The 22701-nt window shown below is 43.4% G+C and overlaps 1 protein-coding gene and 1 non-coding gene across 3 annotated transcripts in view; one reads left to right on the top strand and one right to left on the bottom strand.

The window, feature by feature from the left end:
• The window catches only part of tmem65 (transmembrane protein 65), a 61631-nt gene extending 48186 nt beyond the window's left edge, over nucleotides 1–13445 (top strand). For both annotated transcript variants that reach the window (XM_078216750.1, XM_078216749.1), the window contains one exon: nucleotides 9435–13445. In XM_078216750.1, coding sequence (XP_078072876.1) covers nucleotides 9435–9536 — 102 coding nt within the window. In that variant the 3' untranslated portion in view covers nucleotides 9537–13445. The remainder of the gene's footprint in view (nucleotides 1–9434) is intronic.
• Nucleotides 13446–17128: 3683 nt separating this feature from the next.
• LOC144496233 (U2 spliceosomal RNA) lies at nucleotides 17129–17314 on the bottom strand. The gene has a single exon (XR_013498404.1). It is a non-coding gene; the product is annotated as a U2 spliceosomal RNA (small nuclear RNA).
• Nucleotides 17315–22701: the final 5387 nt, after the last annotated feature.

Raw genomic sequence — 22701 nt, 5'->3', positions numbered from 1 at the left:
ATATGGATGGAAAGAGGCAGGAGACTGCTGGCTGGTTAGACAGTGACCATGAAGGAGCAGCGATTATAGAGTCCCTTTATTCGCTGCATCTGGACAATGGGTGGGAATCTCCGATCACGTCTGTGGCCGCCACTACTGTCAGCAAGAATGGAGAATTTGGCCAAAACTCCATTCATTGCAGCGGCGTCGGAGAATCCCAGCCACGGACAAGGTCCGAGGTTTTCGCTGTTTATTTGTTGGAAAGCTGGATGTGACAAGAACAGGGTCCTGCTTAGTCACATCATCAAATATCCTGGCCAGACTGGTTTGATCTGATTTATTATTGTCACATGTATTGATATTCAGTGAAAAGTATTGTTTCTTCCGCACTATATAGACAAAGTATACAGTTCATAGAGAAGGAATGGGGAGAGTGCAGAATGCAGTGTTACAGCCATAGCTAGGGTGCAGAGAAAAATCATCTTAATGCGAGGTAGGTCCATTCAAATGTCTGATGGCAGCAGAGTAGAAGCTGTTCTTGAGCCGGTTGGTACGTGACCTCAGACTTTTGTACCTTTATCCCGACGGAAGAAGGTGGAAGAGAGAATGGCTGGGGTGCGTGGGGACCTTAATTATGCTGGCTGCTTTGCTGAGGCAGCGGGAAATGTAGACAGTCAATGGATGGGAGGCTGGTTTGCGTGATGGACTGGGCTTCATTCACGACCATTTGTAGTTTCTTGCGGTCTTGGGCAGAGCAGGCGCCACACCAAGCTGTGATACAACCAGAAAGGATGCTTTACTATGGTGCATCTGTAAAAGTTGGTGAGAGTCGTAGTGGACTTGGCTGTTCCAGTACAATTCCCAGTGCTTGAGGGCAACATTTAGAAAAATGCAGTTTTTCTTGCAAAGACATTTACCTACCAACTAAAACACCAAAAATAAATCTTGGGCAGCAATTATAATTAGTCTAAAGCATGTTTTATTAAATGCTGATATCACATGGACTGCTTTTTAAAATTTGTTCATGGCATGAGTCAGCTGGTTGGGTCAGCATTTATTACCCATTCCCGAGTGCAATTGTTGTGGACAGGAACCGTGTGTCAGCCAGACCAGGTAAAGACGACAGATTTCCTTCCCTAAAGGACATGAATGAACCAGATGGGTTTTTTACGACAATCGGCAGAGGTTTGGTGGTCACCATTAGACTTTTAATTCCAGATTTTTGTTTAATTCAAATTTCATCATCTGCTGTGGTGGGATTCGGGAGCATTACCCTGGGTCCCTGGTTTACTAGTCCAGCAACAATACCACTACGCCAGTGCCTCCCCCTGCATCTCGTGTCCTTTTCCAGTGCCTCCTGCACAAATAGCACAGCTCCCATTAAACCATATGATTACTTCTGTAGCATTAAAACTGTGTACGTGACTGAAGCTCAGATCACAGCTGGAGTGTTCTTCATTCAATTCCAAGGATGTGTTGGCAGAATATTGAGATTCAATTGACAAAATTTCTATACGGTTGCTGTTTGTGGATTGGCTGACACTGAGCTGTCTCTAAATATATTTAGATTAAAACCTTCAGAGTATCTGTTCATTTCATAGTTTAAAAGACCATGGAGATCAGTTATGATTCTTTCAACGTTTGATCTCCTGACTCCACATCACGCTGTTCCATTTTTCATTTTTTCATATTTTCATGATGAAAATACTGTCTAAATATTTATTATCCTGGAGAAGGTTCGGTATCTGTCCGAGGCGTTTCTTTTCTGACCTGCTGGTTAACTACATCTTGTACATTTTTCCCAACACAGTCCGTTTATTACACTCTTCTTTAAAAAAAAATTGATGAGTCTTTCTGAGGGACTGCCTTGACAGCAGTGCCTGAAGATTTATAAATTCAGGGATTTGAGGTAAGATAATTAGCCATTTTGTTGTCCGTGTAGGCTCGATGGATCAAGTGGCCTTCTTCTGTACTCTAAGGATTCTATTCTATGATTCTATGATTTTTGTTCAGTTTGTCTTTGGGAGGGGAGGCCGAGGGAACAGATCATAGAATATCATAGAAACCCTACAGTGCAGAAGGAGGCCATTCGGCCCATCGAGTCTGCACCAACCACAATCCCACCCAGGCCCTACCCCCACATATTTTACCCGCTAATCCCTCTACCCTACGCATCACAGGACTCTAAGGGGCAATTTTTAACCTGGCCAATCAACCTAACCCGCACATCTTTGGACTGTGGGAGGAAACCGGAGCACCCGGAGGAAACCCACGCAGACACGAGGAGAATGTGCAAACTCCATACAGACAGATCCATTTTACCAGCTTGTGTGCAAGTGTCCATGCATTTTTTGTCAACTTAAGCATCAGAATTTTATTAAATGTAGATTTATAGGAAACTTTGTGAGGAGTTGAAGGTGATGCAAATTGCCGCTCTAGTCGCTATACATGTAAAGAATGATGGCCTCGGGAAGTCCCAATGGCCCATCCGTCTGCTCCTCGTTGTTGGAGCATCCTGTGCTTTAATACAAAACACTCCTCACTCCCCCAGAGCCATTAATCTCCTGGGAGAGCTCAACACCGGAGATGGCAGTGGGGAAAACAATAATTGGAAAATAGACATTGAATGGACCAACCTTGGGTCACTGTCTGTGTGGATTCTCCCCATGCCTGCGTGGGTTTCCTCCGGGTGCTCTGGTTTTCTCCCACACTTCAAAGATGTGCAGGTTAGGTGGATTGCCCATGTTTAATTGCCCCTTGGTGATCCAAGATGTGTAGGTTAGATTGATTAGCCATGGTAAAATGTGCAGGATTACGGGGGGGGGGGGGGGGGGGGCGGAGTGCTCATTCAGAGAGTCAGTGCAGACTCGATGGGCCGAATGGCCTCTCTTTGCACTCTACGGATTCTATGACATTATCAGGCAATCACAAATTAGTGCGGGAGACCAGCCTGATACGTTACAAGGTACCTCCCACCTCCGCAAGACAATCTCCGCCTCCGCCTGAAATGGATCCAGTTCTCCCGAACCAGTGTTCATCACACAATCTAGCAACACATTTCAGAATTTCATTGTTCTCTGAGGGGGAGGAACCACCACCTGACACCTAACCTCATTCTGCCGTTGCGTAACTTGTAAACTGCTTGTTAACCTAGTCAGTTTAAATAATTGGTCAGTGCAATTGAATTCCTTCATTGTCAATCAAATAATCTCGCTCTGATTCTGTGAAGTGCAGAAGCTCTGCTACTCCAGGCAGTCTTGGTGACAAAGTTGGGGAATTTCTCTTGTCACCCCCTCTAAACCCAACACTGTACACAGTTAGGACCAAGCTTGACAGGGGCGGGACAAATATGGAGTTTAGAAGAGTAAGTAGTGACTTGATTGAAACATAAGATCCGGGTGGATGTGGAGAGGGGGGTCACTCTTTAAAATTAAGACTTCGCTCGTTCCATAGAATCCATACAGTGCAGAAGAAGGTCATTTGGCCCATCCGAGTCGGCACCAACTCTCCGACAGTGTACCTTTCCCAGGCCCAGCCTGCGTGCTCTATCCCTGAAACCCCACCCAGTTTACTCTGCTAATCCCCCTAACCTGCACATCTTGGGACACCAAGGGGCAATTTAGCACGGCTAATCCACCTAACCTGCACATCACAGTTCAAAGATGTGTGGGTTAGGTTGATTGGCGTGCTACATTGCCCCTAAGTATCAGTGGGATTAGCAGGGCAAATACACGGGGTTATGGGAGTAGGGCTTCAGTGGGATTGTGGTCGGTACAGACTTGATGGACCGAATGGCCTCATTCTGCACTGTAGGAAGTCTATGATTCTATGATCTTTTGGACTGTGGGAGGAAACCGGAGCACCTGGACGAAACCCACGCAGACATGGGGAGAATGTGCAAACTCCGCACAGTCAGTCAGCCACCCAAGGCGGGAATCGAACCCGGGTTCCTGGTGCTGTGAGGCAGCAGTGCTAGCCACTGTGCTGAGTAGAGGAGAAATTTTTTCTTTTGAGGGTCGTGAGTTTTTGGAACTCTCTTCAGAAGGCGGAGGAAGTAGATCCTTTGAACATTTATAAGGCAGGACCAGATAGATTCTTGACTAACAAGGGGGGGGTGAAAGGTTATCGGGGTTATGCAGGAATGGGGGGTTGAGGTTACAATCACATTAGCCATGATCCTATGGAATGGTGGAGCAGGCTCAAAGGGCTGAATGGCCTACTCTCAAATTGTACGTTCAGATGTAAATATGCTTTCAATATCTATAAACTTAATTTTTAAAAGTTGATAACTCGAGCCCTTAAAAAAAAAAATATATGGACAGAACACAATTGGTGATGGAAGGGGCACCTCCATGTTGAGATCTTTTATTTGCGTGATTCAGTTAACTATGAGTGAATCCATTCAAAGGGTTTAAGTGACAACCTCACTGGGATCAGTGAAGCTCAAGAATTTCATTCACCCTGACTGGGAACGGGATCATTTTTGTGATGTTAGGGTTCCAATTTTTAATCTTGGGTTTTGTATTTTTTTTTGTTGAGCCCTTCACTTTTTTTGTTTGTTCCAGTGAGCTTGTGTTTGTGAATTGCGATGTTTTTTATAGTCATGAATTTCAGTGGTTAATCCTTCAGTTTATTAAGAAAAGAATCTGGTTACCAGGAGATTTCTTTATTTGGCCTTTATCTTGTCATACTGAAGGGTAATATTTATCAGGATTAAATTTCTGTCTTGCACAACTAAAATTTGTTTCTTATATAACTGCTGAAAATTGATCAGGTCATTCCTTCGTATAGAGTGGCCTAAGCCACAGGTGGAGAAGGTGGTGAAGAAGGCATATGGCATGCTTGCCTTTATAGGACGGGGCATAGAGTATAAAAGTTGGGGTCTGATGTTGCAGATGTATAGAGCGTTGGTTCGGCCGCATTTGGAATACTGCGTCCAGTTCTGGTCGCCACACTACCAGAAGGACGTGGAGGCTTTGGAGAGAGTACAGAGGAGGTTTACCAGGATGTTGCCTGGTATGGAGGGGTTTAGTTATGAGGAGAGATTGGGTAAACTGGGGCTGTTCTCCCTGGAAAGACGGAGGATGAGGGGAGACTTAATAGAGGTGTATAAAATTATGAAAGGCATAGATAGGGTGAACGGTGGGAAGCTTTTCCCCAGGTCGGTGGTGACGTTCACGAGGGTCATAGGTTCAAGGTGAAGGGGGGGAGGTTTAACACAGATATCAGAAGGACATATTTTACACAGAGGGTGGTGGGGGCCTGGAATGCGCTGCCAGGCAAGGTGGTGGAGGCGGACACACTGGGAACGTTTAAGACTTATCTAGACAGCCATATGAATGGAGTGGAAATGGAGGGATACAAAAGAATGGTCTAGTTTGGACCAGGGAGCGGCACGGGCTTGGAGGGCCGAAGGGCCTGTTCCTGTGCTGTATTGTTCTTTGTTCTCTTTGTTCTTAAGCCCTAAACTCTGGAATTCTCTTCCTTAATCTCTCTACCTCGCTACACTTCTCTCCACCTTTAAACCACTCTCACTTATATCCTACCTCTTGGCATCATAGAATCCTTATAGTGTAGAAGGAGGCCATTCAGCCCATCGTGCCCACCCCTACCATAATCCCACCCAGGCACTATCCCCATAACCCCATGCATTTACCCTGCCAATCCACCTGACACTAAGGAGCCATTTAACATGGCCAATCCACCTAAGCTGCACATCTCTTGTCCAAATATCTCTGTACGAGAGAGCGAATAGAGCCGACGTTTCGAGTCAGGATGACCCTTCGTCAGAGCTGACCCATCCAGACTCGAAACGTTGGCTCTATTCTCTCTCCACGGATGCTGTCAGACCTGCTGGAATTTTCCAGCATTTTCTGTTTTTGTTTCAGATTCCAGCATCCGTGGAATGTTGCCTTTATCTCTGTACGAGGTTCGGTGTACAGTTTTGTCCGTATTCACTCCTGTGTTAAGTGCCTTGCATTAACGACACGGTATAAATGAATGTTAAGTTGTCGTCATGCCTGACCAGTACTTATCACATACTTCTCAAAGCACCTTGTGGTTGCCTATTTTAGATGAGATTGTTTTCTATTCAATGCACTTGCTCCGTGGGAATTCAATTTGAGGTCGACTGCATTCGCACCCTGGAGATTTCTCCCATTAAATGCCATGAAATGATAAAGTGTCTTTTCTCCCAGTTTCATCAGCGTCTTGTTCAAACCAAGATTCCGAGGTTATAGATGATTAATTGTGTTACACGGTCACCTTTAACTATTAACAGCTGCCAAATCATCCTAACTTTTAAAAGGCCTGAACAAGTGCTGAAGCAAAATGTCACTGTCGCTTAAATCATAAATTACTTGCTTTAAAAACTCTAATCTTTACATATTTGGCCAAAATGAATTTTATTTGAATATTTTAATTCCTTTTCCACGTACTGCTTTTGAAGTTATTGGGGATGGCACGGGAGATGAGGAGGAGAACAGCAGGAAGTCTTGTGAAATTAGTGGAGGAATTCATGTAGATTTGTTATAACGGGGATAAGGGGCTGCGTACTCTTGAGGCATGACTGGCTCCAAGCACCCAGGAGAAACAAACTCTTCTGGACAGCACAGAATAGCCAAGAGAGGGATAGCCCCAAGTGGACGGATCTCTCTCTTTCCCCCTCCATCCATTTTGCAAGCTGCCTGCTGTTCTCTACCCGTGTGATGCAAGTAGAGATTTTTAAAACATCAATCTAATGGCTTCAGGCTCCAGGGGGGAGAAAAGATTCATCTCCAGCCAACATCCTTAGATCACCTCCACGCCAAATCCTGAGGGGCCACTGAGCCAGTCTGGAGCCATCCAAGTCCTCAATAACCAGACCTGTAGAATTGCTGCAAAAGGACATTCAGTCAAAGTTTTTCATCTTTTGCTCATCAGGACAATCTCAAGAGTACCAATGTCAGGGGAAACAATGGGGTGGATTTTCCCGTTCCGCCCGCCACGGGAATCATAGCAGGCGAGGGGCGGACCGTGGAAAGATCCGTTGACCTCGGGCGAGATTTTCTGGTTTCCACCCATAACTGTCTGTGCCTTAAAACATGTAGTTTCCAGCGCACGCACGGTGCCACACTGCGATTCTGACTTGAGGATTATTTAGCAAACGTTATCCAATTGCAGGAGCACATCTAATATTGGACACACTGTTGCATTTTGCAAGCACGGGCAGGTTGGGTACGGTCTGGACTTTGCCCATTGCATACAGCGACTGGGACATGCTGTTTGATACGATCCATCGGTCTCTGGGACATATGGACAGCGTACCTAGCATCTCACTGGCAATGAAATTCATATACCACATTCCTCAAATTACAAATATTGGTATGGAGGGCCTCTTGAAGACAAAACATGTACACACATTCTGACTGTTTCAGTTAAACAAACTTAAGTGATAACCATTCACTGGTTCATTTCACAGGGTAATGCCTTGACTAATCAGTGTCAAGCTGCCTCGTTTAAATTTCAAACAATGCTTGGCAGTTAACTCAGTCACCATCAACTGGTGCATTCTCCATGGCATTGCCTCCACTGAGTCCACTTGCCAACCAATCAACACTCTTCTCATGCAGTGCGACTATTTGTAGACTTGTATACTTTAAACATTTATCAGGCTCTAAAAGCCTGCTTAATCTGCCCTCCCACTCTCTAGCTCATTGGTGTGTTTGAAAGTGAGTGTTTTTTATTATTTAATGAGGGTTAAGTGCAAGAAATGTAATCCTCTCTCCTTTCTCAAAAAAAAGTTAAGGAAACCTGTCTGTATGCATCTCTATAGTCACAGCGTAACAGTTAAACGCTCAGCAAATTGGGAAGCCTATCCTTTCTTTATTAAAAAAAAGACCTGTTGCAGTCAAACAAGGAGAGAGGAGCCATTCTCTCTCTCCGCAGGTGATCTAACAACTGTCTGAGGCAACATTTTAACACGCGAAGGATGCTGTAGAAATAAGAGTTGTTGATCTGGGTCAAAGGCACATAAATGGAGTTGAGATATAGAACAGTCAAGAAAAAATAGAATGGCAGAAAAATCTCAAAAGACTAAATGGCCTCCTGCTCCTATGAGTGGAGAAACCAGGGTGCCACGGTGGCACAATGGTTAGCGCTGCTGCCTGACAGCGCCAGGGACCCGGGTTTGATTCCCAGCTTGGGTCTCTGTCTGTGTGGAGTTTGCACATTCTCCCCGTGTCTGCATGGGTTTCGTCCGGGTGCTCCGGTTTCCTCCCACAGACCAAAAGACGTGCCGGTCAGGTGCACTGGCCATGCTAAATTCTCCCTCAGTGTTACCCGGACAGGCGCCAAAATGTGGCAGAGTGTAACTTCATTGAAGTGATGATGTAAACTTACTTGTGACACTAATAAATAAACTTTAAAACTTTAAAAAACTTTGAACTACCTGGATACTGAATGCTCCAATTGATATTGAAGTAAGGTCTAATTTGTGCTTAGGAGCTCGATACTATGAGATTTCATCAGGGTCGGTGGCTGGCTGCTGAGATTTAACTGAACTCGTATTGCAAACCGAGAGTTGTAATTGGGATCAGGACTGGGTAATGTGAGGTCTAACTGGTGGCACCGGGTAATGTCGATTATGATTGTGGAGAGCGCCTGGGCCATGTGAAGTGTAACTGAGGTCAGCGTCTGGGTCCTGTGAGGGAATGGGTGCTATCATGTTAAACTGGAGGCAGGTGCTGGGTATGGACTTTTATAAGTGGGATTAACAGGCAAGTACCGTGAGCCTAGTGAACATTTTTACATTTTGGGGAAGCAATGGCTTAGTGGTATTAGCGCTAGGCTATTAATTCAGAAACTCAGCTAATGTTCTGGGGACCCAGGTTCGAATCCCACCACAGCAGATGATGGAATTTGAATTCATATATATATATAAAAAAAATTTGGATTTAAGGATCTACTGATGACCATGAAACTGTTGTCGATTGTGAGGGAAAAACCCATCTAGTTCAATAATGTCCTTTAGGGAAGGAAATCTGCCCTCCTTACCTGGTCTGGCCTACATGTGACTCCAGAGCCACAGCAATGTGTGGTTGACCCTCAACTGCTCTCCAAGGGCAATTAGGGATGGGCAATAAATGCTGGTCAGCCAGCGACGCCCATGTCCCACGAATGAATTAGAACAAAACTGGGGTGAGACAGGATACTGAGGCATAACTGGATTTAGATGCTGATGTTTAATTGGAGTCAATGGCTATGGGCAAGTTGACCTGCAGTGAATTTTTTATGGCTGATTTTAAAAAGATCCCACAGTTGCTTTGAAAGAACCAAGACCTTTGTTTAAATTTGGGGATGAAATCCATTTATGTGAAGATCTGTTTTTTGAAATGTGAATTGCTTCATTCCTCAATGGACAATCTAACCATTCTTAAAAACAAAACCTGCTAATTTTCATTTCTGGTTTTTACTAGGGCAAGGTTATAGGTGTGACCATTGGTTGCATCTTAGGAATGTTTCCACTACTGTTCTTCAAAACCGAGGAAGAAGAAAAGCTGGAAGAAAGCAAGAACTAAACTTGCTGTCGATGAACTATTTACCCGAGCGTTGAGTCTGACGTTTGCGTTGAGAGAAACAATAGCAGTCTCTCGATGGGTAGAAGTGCAATCGCATCCGGGATGTGGTGAAATATTGACATTAAGAAACCAATACTTGCAAATATATTTTTCATGAACTCGGTACGGTGAAACTTGTCTACTGACCCCTTATTCCAAGCTTGGGAAGGAAGGAGCAAATACATGCACACTCAAAAATATGGTTAAGTGGTCTTTAGAATTAGTTTCGCTGCATGTCAGACTGCCTCCTTTTCCTTGATCCATGGAAATGTGTTTGAAAATAAATTGAGTTCAAGTTGTGAATGCTAACTTTTTTTAAATCTAAGTATATAACTGCAGAACCAAATAGTGATACTAAATTATGGAAAATCTAACGATTGAGTATAAGGATTATTTACATTTTGTGTTGAAACCTGCCTCTAATTCAGTTTATGTAATCTTATGATTTGGTATTAAACCAATGTATGTCCATTTTTTTCTTAAGTGCAACTATTGTATAAAAGCTGTATTTGTGTTCCCACAATGGTTATTACTGTTCATTTTCCTTTTGTCTTACACATTTGATCTTTATATTTGAAACACAGCACACAAAAACATTGCAGCAGTGCTCGGCTTATGAGCATTGTGCTGTTAAGGTAAAAGTCTTACTAACTGACGGCACTTAGAATAAACACTCTTGTCTCAAATCTTTGGACGTACTTGGTGCTAATTGTAAGATCTGAATTGTATTTATTCTGGGATTAAACAGTGTATGAAATATTTTGTTAGAACCTAATATCTTTTATCTTTGTTTAAATGTTCTACCCTTTAACAGCTGGGTTTTAATGCTTGCAAGTTGAGGTTGCCGCCCCCTTATTTTCCATAGAAGCTTGAGATTTCATTAAGGTTACTGCAGCAATCAAGAAATAAATATAGACATCTTTGTGAAAGATGCAATTTAAGCAAAGCTTCAATGTGATCCCTATGAGATGGTACTTTTACCTGTGCAGGGAGCTGAACCAAATCATTCTCCTCAAGCCTCTGATAGTTCGATGAGTGAAGATGATTTCATTATTGCAGTGCAACAAACTGGCTCTTTGAACAGTTGATAATGTAGACTCGCTTGCAATGATTTCACACGATACCTGAAATAGTAACCAAAGCGAAAATCCTGCAAATGCTGAAAAACCTGGAATTAGAATCGATTAGAATCGCCACAGGGCAGAAGGAGGCTATTCGGCCCAACAAGCCTGCACCGATGACAATTCCCCTCCCCTGGCCCTATCTGCGTAACTCCACGTATTTGCCCTGCTAATCCCCCTGATACTAAGGAGCAAGTTACCTTGGCCAACAAATGTTGGAAAGCATGAAGGAGGCCAGGCAGCATCAGTGGAGAAAGAAATGGAGTTAACGTAACGGGTGATTCTCCATCAGCGCACAATAATACGCCCAACAAAATAAACCGTTTGGGCTATTCGTCACAAGATTGCTATAAGCCAGAGTGCACATATGGTGCGAGTTGCTCTTTGTACCTAAATTTACCCGTCAGATATTCTATAAAGTCACTAAATCCCACTTGCTGCAGAACATTCTCAAGCTTGATGCAGTATCAGGAGAATTGATGATAAAAGATGGTGAACAGCGATTTCGAGTCCCATTTACACAAAGGTGCCAGTGAACAATCTGGTGCTTAATGGCTCTGAAATGATCACCTCCAAGCATTAGATGACACTAATTTATGATCATGTACAACAGATTAAATAAATCATGTGACATTACCCAATAGATTAACTTTGTAGAATGTTGGCGATATTGGCCAACTGCACTGTTTATTCCTGAGATTCCTTTGTGGGTGGCACAGTGCTTAGCACTGCTGCTTCACAGCGCCAGGGACCCGGGTTCGATTCCAGCCTTGGATGACTGTCTGTGCGGAGTTTGCACATTTACCCCGTGCAGGTTTCCTCCGGGTGCTCCGGTTTCCTTCCACAGTCCAAAGGTGTGCGGGTTAGGTGGATTGGCCATGCTAAATTGCCCTTTATCGTTAGGGGGTTAGAAGGGTGAATACATGGAATTACAGGGATAGGGCCTGGTTGGGATTGTTGTGGGTGCAGGCTTGATGGGCTGAATGGCTGTCGGGATTCTATGAAGATCAAAATAGTGGTCTGGATATCAACTACAAAGCCTGTAAAAAATGGGAAACATAATAGTTTGGTGATTTTAAAGCCTGTAAGAAATGGGAAACATAATCGTTCGGTGATTTTAATTCCCAGGCTACAAAATTGATCTGCATAATTGATAGTTTAGTTAGAATGAAGTACAGCTTCACATTGTATTGGATTTTTGGAATTCAGTAACCAGCCCTTTGTGTTTCAAAGCTCATTTTCATCTGACAAAGGCTGAAGCCTTCAATACTGAATTAGTGCATGTAAATGAGAGGTTGTTTAGAAAAAATAATGTATTGGTTAGATGATGTGGATAGTTTAACATTGATGCCCTAGGCAGAGCCCCCCGTACAGTGGAGAGTCTGTAGTTGATCAGATTTGTTGTATACAAACACCTAAAATGTAGATTTAATAAAATGAAATAATCAAGTATCGATTACCTAAAGATTATTCCAATCGTGTTGTTAATGACTGGAGGATTTTTCACCATTAACACTTTTAGAAGCACAAGACTCTCTACCTTGATGCATGTTACTAATGAAATTGGATCATCTGTTCAAATCTTAATGCAAGGGGACCAATAATAAGAATGAAGTCTTTAAACTGAAGTTACCTGTGTGGTGTTTTATTGTCGATGCAAGTGAAATTAAATCCAAGTCTCTTCTGAGATTTGGCGATAGTTTGAGTGATGGAAGGGCTTTTAAGCTCTCCATTAATGGCAGAAATCTAGTTAGAAATATTAAATATAGAAGAGTATTACATTCTCCAGTAACCACTTCTTAACGTCCTTCGATTACCCTGTTTAAAATCAAGCTTTTATAACCTGACAGTTTTTGGTTGCTCTTGGGAGCTTTGTGTCTTGACATCAACCGAAGGGAATAGCAGAGAAAAGGCTGTTTCATATAATTTGCAGGTGAGATCGCCTTGTTCCACGTGACGTAGCAACAACCACCCAGGTCATTCTGAGACTGGCTTGGAAGTCAAGATTTTCTGACATGGTTGAATTTTCACACACGGTGGCAAAAACCGTGTGGTTAGCACTGCTGCCTCACGGTGCCAGGGACCCGGGTTCGATTCCCGGCTTGGGTCACTGTCTGTGCGGAGCCTGTACGTTCTCCCTGTGTCTGCGTGGGTTTCAGGTGCTCTAGTTTCCTCCCACAGGCTGAAAAAAGTGCTGGTTATATGCATTGGCCAAGCTAAATTCTCCCTCCGTGTATCCGAACAGGCGCCAGAATGTGGCGACGCGGGGATTTTCACTAACTTCATTGCAGTGTTAATGTAAGGCTACTTGTGACACTAATAAATAAAAATTGGACAGAACATTACTTTGGCTAGGAAGGGCACTGAAATATACACTTCCCTTCAACAAGTTGACATATAACCTGGGAGGAAAAATGAAATATAAGAATTAAATCTTTGGGGGGGGGAAAATAAGAATCACATTTTGAATAGATTGGGTCGTTGAATGCTGATCAGTAAAGGTTCACCCTAGAACTTATAACCTAAAGTTTTCAGGTTTTTAATTGCCATCTTCAGTACTGCAGCAATCAGCTTGTCCCGGTTTCAATCAAGTTAACTTTGTGTTTGTTCATGCAAGTGTTTTTGTGTTCTATGAATAATAGAATAGTGCAATGCATGTGGTTTGCAACTTAATATTTGTTAAATTTGGAACCAATATTATAAGTATATATTTTGTGATGTTTAAATAAATGTGAGGAAACTTTCATTTAAGAAATACTTGTTACTTTGGACTTTTATTGACTGCAAACCCATATATGTGACCTGCAATACGATATATATAGTTTCCCACGACTCCATAAAAATTCAATGCCTTTAAATCTCTCACTTCGAGCTTACTTTCCAGAATAAATATTTTGATTCTATCAACTCTGCCAAAACTTCGCATCATCTTGAAAACATTCTTCACCTAATCGTCACAGTTTCAAGGAGAGTAGTCATACGTTTTTCCTCATCGATGAAGTCTTTAATCCCTGGTAACATCCTGATAAATAAGACCTTTGGAAGGCCTTTACACCTTTCCTAAACTGTGGTGCCCAGATTGTTCACAGCACTCCAGTGATTTATAAAGTACTCCTGGGTTTATAGATAAAGGATAAAACCAAAGTAACTCATATGCTTCTTAAACAATGTTATCAACTTGCCATGCCATCTTGAGAGATGTGTATATATGGAGAACGGGTCCCTCTCCTTATCTACATTTTCAGATTTATAGCATACTGCCTTCCGATCATCACTTTGCAATTCCGCCTCAAAGAACTTTATCGATCTGGCTGCTGTCTATTTCATTATCCTGCCTAGGTCATTCTGAAGTCTACAACTATCCTCTCCACCATCTATTATATTGTCAAGTTTCTTCTAATCTGTTAAGGTAATAATGCTGCTTCGTACACCCAAGTTCTCATTGTTTATAAAAATTGAGAAGAAGAATGGATCCTTGGGGAATACCACTGCAAACCAGCTCTAGAACAGAAAAGCATCTATCCGCCATCACTCTCTGCTCTCTGTCAATGATTCGATTCCGAATCCACACTGCCACTTTCTTTTAATGCCGTGGACTTCCACCTTCCTAACCAGGCATATGGTGTACTTGCCTTTATTAGCCGAGGCGTAGAGTTGAAAAGCAGGGTGGTTACACTGGAAATGGATAAAATGTTGGTTAGGCCCCATCTAGAGTAGTGTGTGCAGTTCTGGAATCCACATTATAGGAGGGATGTGACAGCATTGGAAAGGGTGCAGAGGAGATTTACCAGGATGTTGCCAGGGCTGGAGAGTGTTAATTGCTGAGAGAGATTGGATAGTTTGTGGTTGTTTTCCTTGGAGCAGAGGTGACTGAGGAGGTACATGATTGGGATGTATAAAATTATGAGGGGCATAGTTAAAGTAGACAGGTAGAAATGTTTCCCCTTGGTGGAGGGATCAATAGCCGGGGGCATAGATATATGATGAGGGGCAGGGGATGAAGAGGGAATGTGAGGAAACACTTTTTCACCCAGAGGGTGGTGGGAGTCTGGAACACTCTGCCTGAAAAGTGGAGGCAGAGACCCTCATGACATTTAAGAAGTATTTAGATGTGCACTTGCGATGCCAAGGCATACAAGGCTATGAGCGAAATGCTGGATAATGGGATTAGAATAGTTAGGTGGCTGTTATTGGTTGGCGCAGATGCGATGGGCTGAAGGACCTTTTCTATGCTGTAGACCTCTTGTGATTATGTCTGGCACTTTATAGAATGCTTTCTGAAAGCCCATATACAACATCTAATGCGTCACCTTGATCAACCTGCACTGTGCCTCATCAAAGAATAGCATGAAGTGTAGATAGTAATGACAAATGTACTCCATCTATATCTACATTTAATGCTAAAATTATTTATCAATTACTCTAGGTTAGACCAAGGCTAGTTTAGGCTTGAGTGTGTGCAAATTCAGATTAATTTTCTGTCCTTTCGGGTTGGGATCTTTGTTTATCCTCAGGCCACTCTCCGAATTCTTAATTGGTTCAGCCAATCACATACAGCAAAATGCATAGTTTCCAAATCACAGCCATTTATGGATGGCATGGTAGCATAGTGGTCAGCACTGCTGCATCACAACACTAGGGACCCGGGTTCAATTCCTGGCTTGGGTCACTGTGCGCAGTATGCACATTCTCCCCGTTTCTGCGTGGGTTTCCTCCTGGTGTTCCTGTTCCTTCCCACAGTCTGAAAGACGTGCTGGTTAGGTGCATTGGCTATGCCAAATTCTCCCTGGGTGTACCTGACCAGGCGCCGGAGTGTGGCGACATGGGGATTTTCACAATAACTTCATTGCAGTGTTAATGTAAGTCCATTTGTGATGCTAATGAATAAATGTAACTCCAAAGGTATTAAAAGCCAAGATGTTTCTGGTCAGAGAGATCCTTGGGACAAACTCAGCTGTGCATATTGAATTAACCAAATTTATCAAGGGACAAAGTTTTGACTTAAATTCACACATTAGCCCAATTGATCTTTTCGAGCAGGAATTTTTAAAGATGTAAACTGCTTAAACAGTTCAAAGTTTTGGCACTTACTATTCTAGAGACCCATCCCGCTGTCACAGAATGAAAAATATTCTATGCATTACTAACAACTAAAAAGATGAAGGTTATTCCTCTCCCCACAAATGTGGAATGAGAACCTGTGAGCGATATGCAGTCAGTGTGAATGATGTATAGTTTCCGCCATGAATAGGGAAAGAACCAAGCACTCGGGCCTTACTGTTTGGGAGCCAAAACACAAGCCTCTCTCCAAATGTACAGTGCATTGCTGAAGACAAATGAGAAAACTGATGAAGCAAAGAAAGGCTTGCAAGTTGAAGGGAGATGGTGGCGCCGTGATAATAGCACTGGAACAGTAATCCAGAGGCCCAGGCTAATACTCTGGGGCTACGGGTTCAAATCCTACCCCAAAAGTTGGTGGAATTTAAACTAAATTAATAAATCTGGAATGTAAAGCTAGTGTCAGTAATGGCATCCATGATCTGCATCGTTGGTTGTAACAACCCTTTTGTTTTGGTGGGCGGCACAGTGGTTAGCACTGCTGCTTCACAGCGCCAGGGACCTGGGTTCAATTCCAGCCTTGGGTCACTGTTTGTATGGAGTCTGCACGTTCTCCCCATGTCCATGTGAGTTTCCTCTGGATGCTCCGGTTTCCCCTCACACTCCAAAGGTGTGCAGGTTAGGTAGGTTGGCTGTGCTAAATTGCCCAATAGTGTCAGGGGAGTTAGTAAGGTAAATACGTGGGGTTACAGGGATAGGGCCTGGGTTGGATTGTTGTCAGTGCAGGCTCGATGGGCCGAATGGCCTCCTACACTGTAGGGATTTAATGTTTTTAAAATCCTTTAGGAAAGTAAATCTGACGTCCTCATCTGGCCTGGCCTACATGTGACTTCAGACCTGTGGCAATGAGCTTGCCTCTCACTGCCCTCTGAAATGGCCCAGCAAATCTGCTCAGTTCAATGGCATTAGGGTTGGCCACAAATGCTGGCCTTGCCATGAGAATAGAGCGGAGTAGTGTAGGAAATGTGGCAGACCATTTGCCCACAGCAAATTTCTGCAAACAGAGGCAATAACTTCCTCGGTCATCTTCAAAATAGAGGATCCTTTACTCTTACACGAGTTTTTATGTATTACTTCCATCTCAGTTGGACGTTTCCTCCAAAAGATCTCAGTGCTCAGTACTTGCTCAGTACTGCCTTGATCATTGTGTGTGAGTCTCTGGAGTGCGGCGTGAACCAGGGTGGAAAAGGGAGATTACCAACAACTTTTTTGTTAAATCCAGTTCAATCAAAGTCCAATTCAGAGTCTCAAGTGAGACATTCCCGATCCAAGCTGACAAGACAGGGCTCTCACCTCCTGTCTTGGGCTTGATCTACATGATCCAAGCTGATTGGAGCTGCTCCTCCTCCAAGGCTTGATCTCATTTGCATTTTAGCCAAAAGGCTGAGATGCCGCTTTTAAAAATTGCTTCAAATGAAGCTAAAATGTAACCTAATGACTTCAACCAAGTACAGCGTGTCGATACTACACTTGATCTTAGCCAAAAGGCCGAGAAGATTACCAACAACTGCACAGGAAAAATAACACAACCCAACAACTATCCAAAGGAAAAGTAGGATGCCTTATGTGTACTCTTGTACGTCTGCAAACTCCCCTCCCCAAAACTGCCCAGATCCTAAAGCATATAAAACCACTGTACAAATGTACTTCCAAAATGCCCTCCAGGAAATATGCAACTACTCCCATTATAACCCAGTTAGACAGAAAAAGAAATGTAACGGAAAATTGTTAAGACGTTTTGACCATTTCTTACCACATTTTTAAATTGTATTAAAATTAGAATTTAAATAATGGATGCAGTTCCGCGCTGATTTCAGGTGCAGAGCTGACAGATATCTGGCTGCTGGAGACTGGAGGCGGCCGTGGTGTCCAACGGGGGACCCGTGAAATGGCCTCCGCTAGAGTCTCCCGGCCCGCTGCACTACAGAAGCAGCTCAGCGGGGTGGAGAATCGCCCCCATGGTTTGGAACCTGTAACTTGATGATCATAAAAACATATTTCTCTTTATGGTGAAAAGTTAAAGATTAAAGTGAATATAAATGAGGGCAATTAATTCTGTTTTCACAGAATCCAATGCAGTGCAGAAGGAGGCCATTTGGCCCATCAACTCTCTGACAGAGCATCCCACCCAGGCCCTATCCCCGTAACCCCTGGTATTTACTCCACTAATCTACACATCTTGGGACACTAAGGTGCAATTTAACACAGCCAACCCACCTAACCTGCACATCTTTGCCTGTGGATGGAAACTGGAGCACCCGGAGGAAACCCACACAGACATGGGGGGAATGTGCAAACTCCAAACAGATAGTGACCCAAGCTGGGAATTGAACCCAGGTCCCTGGCGCTGTGAGGCACTGTGCGACCTAACAATATCTTCTTGGGACAAGGCACTAGGCCAATTCAAGTTTTCCCCAAGAGTCAAAGTGGGTGCTGGTCACAGGGGAGATTATCCCAAGGCTGCTCCCAGATGCATTGGATCATGTGAATGCGATGAATACCGGAGCACTGGAGCATATGCCTGTAACGGGCAAAATGCCTCAATTCCTCATACTTGCTGCAACCGGGTGACCGAGTGTGTCTGAGTATAGACCCAGGAAAATCTTCCCTCTCACCTGGTGGGAGATATTTAGCATTGTACAAAGGTAAAATAACACTATAGATCAACCACCATTATTGAGAAAATACAACGAGGGAAGTGCAAATCAAGCAACCTCCGTAAAGCATGTCTAGTACCCAACCATTGGGGCGGCACGGTGGCACAGTGGTTAGCACTGCTGCCTCATAGTGCCAGGGACCTGGGTTCGATTCCCAGCTTGGCTCACTGTCTGTGTGGAGTCTGCATGTTCTCCCCATGTCTGCGTTGGTTTCCTTTGAGTGGTCCGGTATCCTCCCACAATCCAAAGATGTGCGGGTGAGGTTGGCCATGCTAAATTGCCTCCTAGTGTCAGGGGGACAGGTAAATGCATGGGGTTGAGGGTGCAGACTTGATGGGCTGAATGGCCTCCTTCTGCACAGTAGGATTCTAGGATTCTCACCTTCAGCCTCTGCTGTACCAGATAATGTTTCTCCCTTTCTTTGATATTGATTCAAGACTCAAGAGCTACGTTCGACAGATTGAGAAGTTGTGTTTGCAGGTGAACCAGTTCTGCACCCGGCTGCTGACAATGTACATGGTGTTTTTGCTGACAAGGTACCAGATGAGTAAAATTTGAAAGGTTACCGCAGCAACAGCATTGCTTCAGTGACAGCAGAAATGCAAATGCACTCAAATTATTACAAAGGTTGATTACAGATTTCAAAGAGCAAGGTTACCACAAATTTTAATGTCTAATAGAAGCATCGAAACCAAATAACTCACGACCTTTCTGGGATCACTAATTCTTTAATCTAAAAAAAATCCTGGTTAATCTAAAGAACCCATCTGTTGCCTCCGTTTTAACCTCGAGCATTTTTTTCAACATGCTGCGTGTAAATGACTGGCTGTATTAAAAGATAATTTAGAAATATTCCTGTGGGTTCTGCTACTATTACTGTGCTACCTCTTAGAATCATGATTATCCAGCTAGGTGACTCTGTTTTGAAAAGTGCAGATATTGAAAAGGTAGTGATTATGCTCACTAATGGTTTTTTAATAAAATAAAGTAGGTATAAGTTGTGATTATTTCTTCCAAAAATATACTTTATTCATAAAACTGTGACATTACAATCATTCCAAAATAATCATTACACAAAGCAATAAAGTTCAGGTTCTTTACATACATCAAGTTACACTCTGAGATGCTTCAATACAGCAAAGGAAATGTTTCAGACATTTTACAATGGTTCTACAAATGTTGCAACGTTATTTTAAAGGTTGTCTACATAGAAAAAGTTGCACTCCGAGGTGCTTGAGTAAAACTGAGATACATGTAAAGTTTTTTTTTTATTGGTCGCATGTAGGCTTACATTAACACTGCAATGAAGTTACTCTGAAAATCCCCTAGTCACCTGTTCAGGTACACTGAGGGAGAATTTTAGCATGGCCAATCCACCTAACCAGCACGTCTTTCAGACTGTGGGTGGAAACCGGAGCACCTGGAGGAAACACACACAGACACTGGGAGAACGTGCAAACTCCACACAGACAGTGACCCAAGCCGAGAATCGAACCCATGGTCCCTGGCGCTGTGAGGCAGCAGTGCTAACCACTGTGCCACAGAGCCGCCCCCTGTGCCACCGTGCCACCCCAGGAAATATTTACTGTAATACACATAATATTTACTGTATGCATTCAGTGAGTCAAGAGGGGTTCTGCTCCCCTTGGTTCACTGTGACTGAGAGGTCTTAGACAGCAACCTTCCCCATTGTGCCTCAGCTGCCCTAGCTTTAATGTGTCCCTCAGCACCTAGTCCTGGGCAACGGTTACTGTGCTATTCCTCAGAATCATGATTGTCTGGCTAGATCACTCTGTTTGAAAAATGGAGATGCTCACTAATGCGATTTTTAATAAAACCAATATAGGTACAAGTGGAATGTTTTGATTTTTATTATCTTAATGAGTACAGGTTGTAGCGCAACCCCTTGTGAAGCTGCAGCTCATTTGCAATGCTTCACTTTTATGTCTGTAACTTAAAAGGAATGATCCATTTCACCCAAACAAGCTGAAAGATGGTGACTCTTTCATCTGACGCTAACTGTCTCATCCAATCAAGCACTCTCGCTTTGTACGCGGTAATGTCTTCGCAGTGAGGCTCACTTTCATTCCGAGTTGCCCATATTAGAGACCCTGTTATCAGTACAGATTATAGACCCTGACAATTTTTAAATTAAGTCAGGCCTGATGAAACATGCTCCGACGAATGTTTAATTAATATGAGCTGATTTATTTAAGGCAAGGAAAATGAACCACTCACACAGTGAAAGAAAATGACATTTTGCAGATACATTTGCGAATAAAATATAGCGTAGATTAGTACATCTGCACTGATATGAGAGAACTGTCAGGTCATCATTTTCATCACATGCCTTGTTCTATTGCACAGAACTATATATTAATCAATTGGGTAATAATTAATGGCCCAATGTGTTTTTGATTGAAACAGGGAATTAACAACTTATAAATCTTTTCTCTTTTGGAATTTTCCAGTTCTCTGCCTTCTGTGCAGGTACAATTTGATTGTCCCTCTCACCCCGCTGCTGAATGGGGAGAGATCCTTTGTCACTTCTGGTCAAGGTGAAATCATTGAACCAAAACTGAAGCTTGTACAAGTTCTCCACCTCAGGTTGTAGCTAATCCCTATTTCAATGAGTTGCACCATTGCCAGTGCTTTCTGTCTTGACTATGTTTTTGCACTTTATCCACCAATACAATGCATTGAATGGAAGATGAGGAGTACATCAATATTTCAAATGCCTTGCCTCAAGGATTCTGAAGCATTATTTGTCCATTACTGATTTTATTGGGAATGCTGCCAGATAAATAACATCAGGACGACTGATAAGGTTTCTCATTCTGTTGAAATAAAAGGTTTCAGGGAGCTCATTATCCAGTTCAATGATATGCTTGGCTGGCTGTTTAAACAGAAACAATTATGAACAGTTAGCAATAACCGGCTCACTGACACTTAGAGTGGGATTTTCTGTCCTTGCTTGCCCCAAAACCGGATTGTAGCCCAGTCCATCACGCAAACCAGCCTCCCATCCATTGACTCTGTCTACACTTCCCGCTACCTTGGAAAAGCAGCTAGCATAATTAAGGACCCCACGCACCCCGGACAATCTCTCTTCCACCTTTTTCCGTCGGGAAAACGATACAAAAGGTCACTTACCAACCGACTCAAGAACAGCTTCTTCTCTGCTGCCATCAGACTTTTGAATGGACCTACCTCACTTTAAGTTGCTCTTTCTCTACACCCTAGCTATGACTGTAACACTACATTCTGCACTCTCTCCTTTCCTTCTCTATGAACGGTATGCTTTGTCTGTATAGCGCACAAGAAACAATACTTTTCACTGTATGCTAATACAAGTGACAATAATAAATCAAAATCAAATTAAAATTCCGTCCGAGGTCAATGGATCTTTGTATGGTTCATCCCCCCGCCCGCTACAATTCCCGTGGCAGGGGGTCCATCCCCCCGCCCGCTACAATTCCCATGGCAGGGGGTCCATCCCCCCGCCCGCTACAATTCCCGTGGCAGGGGGTCCATCCCCCCGCCTGCTACAATTCCCGTGGCAGGGGGGACGGGAAAATTCCTCCCACAGTTTGGGTTCCGCCAGGACCACTCAGCTCCTGATTTCATAACAGCCTTGGCCCAAACATGGACAAAAGAGCTTAACTCCAGAGGTGAAGTGAGAGAGAGACTGCCCTTGATCTCATGGCTGCATCCAACCGAATGTGACACCAAGTAGCCCCAATGGGAATCTGGGGGAAATCTCTCTGTTGGTTGAAGTCGTAGCTGGCACAAAGGAAAATGGTTCTGGTTGTTGAAAGTCAATCTTCTCAGTCCCCAAACATTGCAATAGGAGTTTCTCAGGGTAGGGTCTTAGGCCCCACCATCTTCAGCTGTTTTTTCAATGACCTTCCCTCCAGCATAAGGTCAAAAGTGGGGATGTTGGCCCATGACTATTCAATGTTCAGCATCATCTATCCCTCCTCTGATATATTTGATACTCCGATTCTGTCATGTGGAGAGCTAGTGCCTTGTTGGGTGAACATGGTGATTTTAAAGGGATTTGTTCCTATTTGGTCTTTCTGTGAAATGAAAACTGCCTGATTTTATGATCTTTTACTCTCTGCTACATTGAATCAATACAAATAGATAACTCTTCCAATTGGGATGCATTGCTTGCTGGATTTCAGAGCCACATTCACAGGGGCGAAAGTTTTGGTTCTGCTGTGAAAA

The sequence above is a fragment of the Mustelus asterias genome, chromosome 7 (genome assembly GCF_964213995.1).
Source record: "Mustelus asterias chromosome 7, sMusAst1.hap1.1, whole genome shotgun sequence".
NCBI lineage: Eukaryota > Metazoa > Chordata > Chondrichthyes > Carcharhiniformes > Triakidae > Mustelus > Mustelus asterias.
This window is presented reverse-complemented; position numbering and strand designations above follow the sequence as displayed.